The 4174-nt window shown below is 33.1% G+C and overlaps 1 protein-coding gene across 2 annotated transcripts; it reads right to left on the reverse strand.

Moving 5' to 3' along the window:
* Positions 1 to 890: 890 nt before the first annotated feature.
* Positions 891 to 3818, reverse strand: LOC106685176 (uncharacterized). Of its 2 annotated transcripts, none has more exons than XM_014427731.2 (3): positions 3448 to 3818; positions 1252 to 1549; positions 891 to 1090 (listed from the first exon to the last, which is right to left on the reverse strand). In XM_014427731.2, exons 1-3 carry the CDS (start codon positions 3705 to 3707, stop codon positions 974 to 976), a joined length of 675 nt encoding a protein of 224 aa, XP_014283217.1. In that variant the 5' UTR covers positions 3708 to 3818; the 3' UTR covers positions 891 to 973. The 2 variants fall into 2 exon arrangements, with proteins under 2 accessions (XP_014283217.1, XP_014283216.1); XM_014427730.3 differs by having other exon boundaries at positions 1219 to 1549; positions 3448 to 3817.
* Between the last annotated feature and the right edge of the window lie 356 nt (positions 3819 to 4174).

Below are 4174 nucleotides of genomic sequence, written 5' to 3' on the forward strand. Positions count from 1 at the left end.
AAAACAAAAAAAACAGGTGTGCAAATACTTTCTTCGGTCAGTGTATATATAAAATACCCAGGATAACACGACACATCCCATTATTTATTTGGTTCGACAGGGTATATCATAAATTCATCTCTAATACTTCCACTACCAACAAACATTTGCTAAATTCATATAATTAGGAAATATTTCTCTACCTTCATCCATGGAAAGGGAACTTCCATCGGCCAACTCTTGGTTTTTTTAGGGAAAGAAACTTCCAAAAGTACACGAAAGCACCGAGCTACGAATGTTTTTCTTCTTCCAAGAAGAGAGAAAATGAGCACACGGTTGCTCTTCAGGGCCTCAAACATGCTTCAGATGATTCTGACATTTTATGGAATTTCAGAAACGCCTCATGTGGAGATTTGGCCGAAATTCTTGTCAATGAAATGTACCATGCCGGCTGCACCGTGAAACATACTCGTCCGGGAGAATTCATTTTACATCATAGCGCACTCCGTTAGGTAAATTGTCACCACACTTGGATGAATTCTTTACCTATGGATCTGTAACGTAAGAGGGTGTCCCCTGACAGATTAAATCGCTATCTCTTAGGAGTAGCTATCTCCTACCAGTTTGTTACCAGACTAGAGTAACGGTTTTTCCACACCAATAGATACATAATTTTTCAACCGATAGCATTGAAAGTTGGACAGTTTTGTTGTTAGTAATTTTTAATTTAATAAAAAATAAAAAACATTATTGTTTAGGAATTTTTTTTTATAGGGCTTAAGATTAAAATTCAGGAGATAGTTTGGTTTTTGACCATAGAAGAAAGACAACTTATAATTCTGCAGTTTTTTACGTTGTAACTCTATTAAAATGAATGTATTAAGTTAATGGTTTAAAATACTGATACGATCTGGTATAACAAGCAGTTTATTACTGACTATGGTAGTAAAAATTTCACTTAATTTTTATTCTAATTTTTTTTTTTTGGTTTGCTCTATGTCTGTGTCACATTTTGACTCGACGGTGGGCCACTTAAAAAATTGTTCGTATTCGATTCCTGCTTACACAGTATCACAGATGGCTCAGGAGACACGAATGTCCACATTGGCTCCTGTTAAGAAAGAAGCATTATAAATATTAGTGGATTTCATTATTCAAATAATATCAGATAAAATATGAAGATATCTGAGCAAGTAGAAGAAGACAATTCTGCCATAACTAATGACAATTAAAGCAAACCTGTGTTACTGGCTCAGTTTTCAGCTGCCATACCTTCTGTGGCAATGGAACTACAGGTCTTGTGAAGTCTCCATTTGCGCGCTGTTTTCCCGTTTCTAGTGTACCGAAAAAACCTTCCATATTGTTCCAATATTCAGTGATGAGATAATGAGCAGACCTTCTTTCCTCTTGGGTTTTATCCTCAAATTTAACATTGACCGATTTATCAGCAGTTTCATTTTCGTCTTTGCAGTCGATAACTGTCTCTTGGGGAACTAGATCTTTTACTGCTTCTTCGTATTCCGGATAAGTTCCATCGGTTTCCGATTGCCGAATGTCTTTCCAAGCAACACTGTAACAAATAGACCATACCATTATTTAAATATCGATGCAACGAGAACATGATAATTAATATAAAACAAATTTAAGGTTTAGAGAAGATCCTTCGTCAATAAATAATGGAATAATTAACACATCTCTACAAGCGGTAAAATTTATAGTTTTCAGAATAGCAAATAATATAAGAAGAACTAAAAATCATAACCATTCTTATTACGAACTCAAATTACTCAGAAAGCGAAACAAAAACTTATCACAAGTACTCAATATATATAATTGTATAGCAGAAGAATGGCCCAAGAAGGCAGGAACTCGATTACAAAGCTTGACTTTAATTTCTAGTTTTTTTTTTTTAATGGAAATTTATAACAGCACCTTCTACATATTTGAGCTATATGTTCTTTTGTCCAAAAATAGCAAGAAAATCGATCATTAAATACTATATGTGTGCTTTCATAGCTTTCAGATTTCTAATCGCTATACTTACTCAAGATGTAAATAAACCCTCAACTGACCCTTTTCAGAGGTAGTTTAGTGCATGTAGTAAAAACTGTACTATTATAAATTAAATATTCATTGCAAGTATTCTTGGATAGAACGAGCTTTACGACAGAAATTCTTGGATTTATGCATCGATCTAATTCATTATATTTTTATTGATTTAATTACTATTTTATAATGATAATTTTCACCTCTTAAAACTCTACTGTGCTAAATTTGATCCAAATTCTGATACCATTATTGTGTTATTAACGGTCAGATTTTTTTTTTATTTAAAAACAAATTATTGTACTTGTTTATTTATATTGTGAAATATAATATTTTTTTTTCATAGTTAGATAATTTTTATACTTACACTTCTACAAAAAAGGCGGGAACAATTACTTCTTGATCAGACTGTACAGCCGTTTTAAAAAAAAAAATTATTCACCCATTCATCAAGGAATTTTTCCATCTAGAGTGGTACCAATTAAAAGAATTATTGGTCCCTCTACCATATATCAGATATATTATTTGATTAGCTAATCTACCCAGCGCCAAGACCAAAATGTCTGACTCTCTGGAACACTCTGTTAAAATGTCGCACATGTTCAACCTCATTCTTATAGAACGTGAGGGTATCCAAGTAGATCTGACATACAGATTAATCAATTCTTTTCAGAAATTCTTCAATGAGGTGCTGGATGTTTGGTTATGGGGAAGAAGGAGGGAATGCCGAAAGACCGCTCGTTTGTGGAATGTGCTCAAGATCTTATAGAGACAAGTGCTAGAGAGGTGGAGTCCCGAATGGAACTAGAAGAGCCGGGGTGGATATATCAATAGATATAAGGTGATCTAGAGAGGAACTACAGGTCAGAGTATGAAATTGTTAGTTGACCACTCTGAGTGGGCCCTGCAGCATTGAAGGGGAAACAGAAATGGAATTGAGTAACTGTGGAGCTGAGGGAGAGAAGGTAAGAGTCCATGTGATGGGGAAAATGCTCCGAGATTACCAGTTAATCATTAGTTGCGATCTTTTGGAGAAAGTGGGAGAAAGATAAAACTTTTTTTGGAAAGAAATAATAAACAATTATCAAAATTTATTAGTCTTCAGTTCTCCTTTCCAAAAAGAACTAGACAAAAAAATGTTATACATCAATGTGTAACGTAGATTAGATAAAACTGTCTTTCTTAATTTGGTAGCCTGCTACATACCCCTACTATCCATTTACTTTCACTAATGTTATCAGAAATCATAAGTTGGAATTAAAAAAAAAAATGTTTTCAATTAAGTAATGTGTTAGTCTGAAAGATTATGTAAACAATAGTACCATTAAACCTTTTTTTTACTTTGATTCATCGAATCGTTAGTGGACTGAATTAAACTTTTCTTAATCAACGAACAAAAGTTACTAGACTGAAGGTTCTCACCTGCCAAACCTGGGTGGCTTCAATCCTTTGACGCCTAACGTCCTAGCGATATGGTAGTCACAGAGCCTCCACGGCATCCGATAGCGCCTTGCCATCTTCTCTGCGAATCCATGTTTTAGAGCACGTTCCATGGAAAACTTCAGGTCGTCCATATGTATATTCATACCACCATCTTTTAAGATTTTCTTATAACATGATAATGGCAGACCCTTTTTTCTATTGAACTTTTTGTATAGTTTAAAACATGGTTTTTGCATCATTAAATTATATTGGCCTTGTTAGTTTAGAATTCCAATGAAACCAAGAAATTTTGGTTATAATTAATGCAGGAACGAAATATACTTTGCTTATAAATAACAGATGATTAATGAAATATGCATGGAATCCCTAATCGCGAAATAGCCTTAATTACAGAAATTGACTAAGACTAATTTAACATTTTTCCCAATGAGCTCCAAATCATTTATAAATAAAATTTTTGGTTGAAAATTAAATGAAACCATTTAAAGTAATGTTTCATCACCAAACATAAAAAATAATTAAAACTACAATAACGATTTCTGTTATTTTTTGTTTTAAGAAAAGGTTTTATAGGTTTAAAAAATATTTAATTACATCAGAATTGAGACTGCAAAATATAAAATTAACAATGATGAAATAACCTCAAAACTAAACATTGATGTAATTAAACGTAGGTTTTCACGTAGGTTATCCACGTGTTAGTAGG

Source organism: Halyomorpha halys, unplaced genomic scaffold, assembly GCF_000696795.3.
Source record: "Halyomorpha halys isolate HHAL.00 unplaced genomic scaffold, Hhal_1.1 Scaffold667.1, whole genome shotgun sequence".
NCBI lineage: Eukaryota > Metazoa > Arthropoda > Insecta > Hemiptera > Pentatomidae > Halyomorpha > Halyomorpha halys.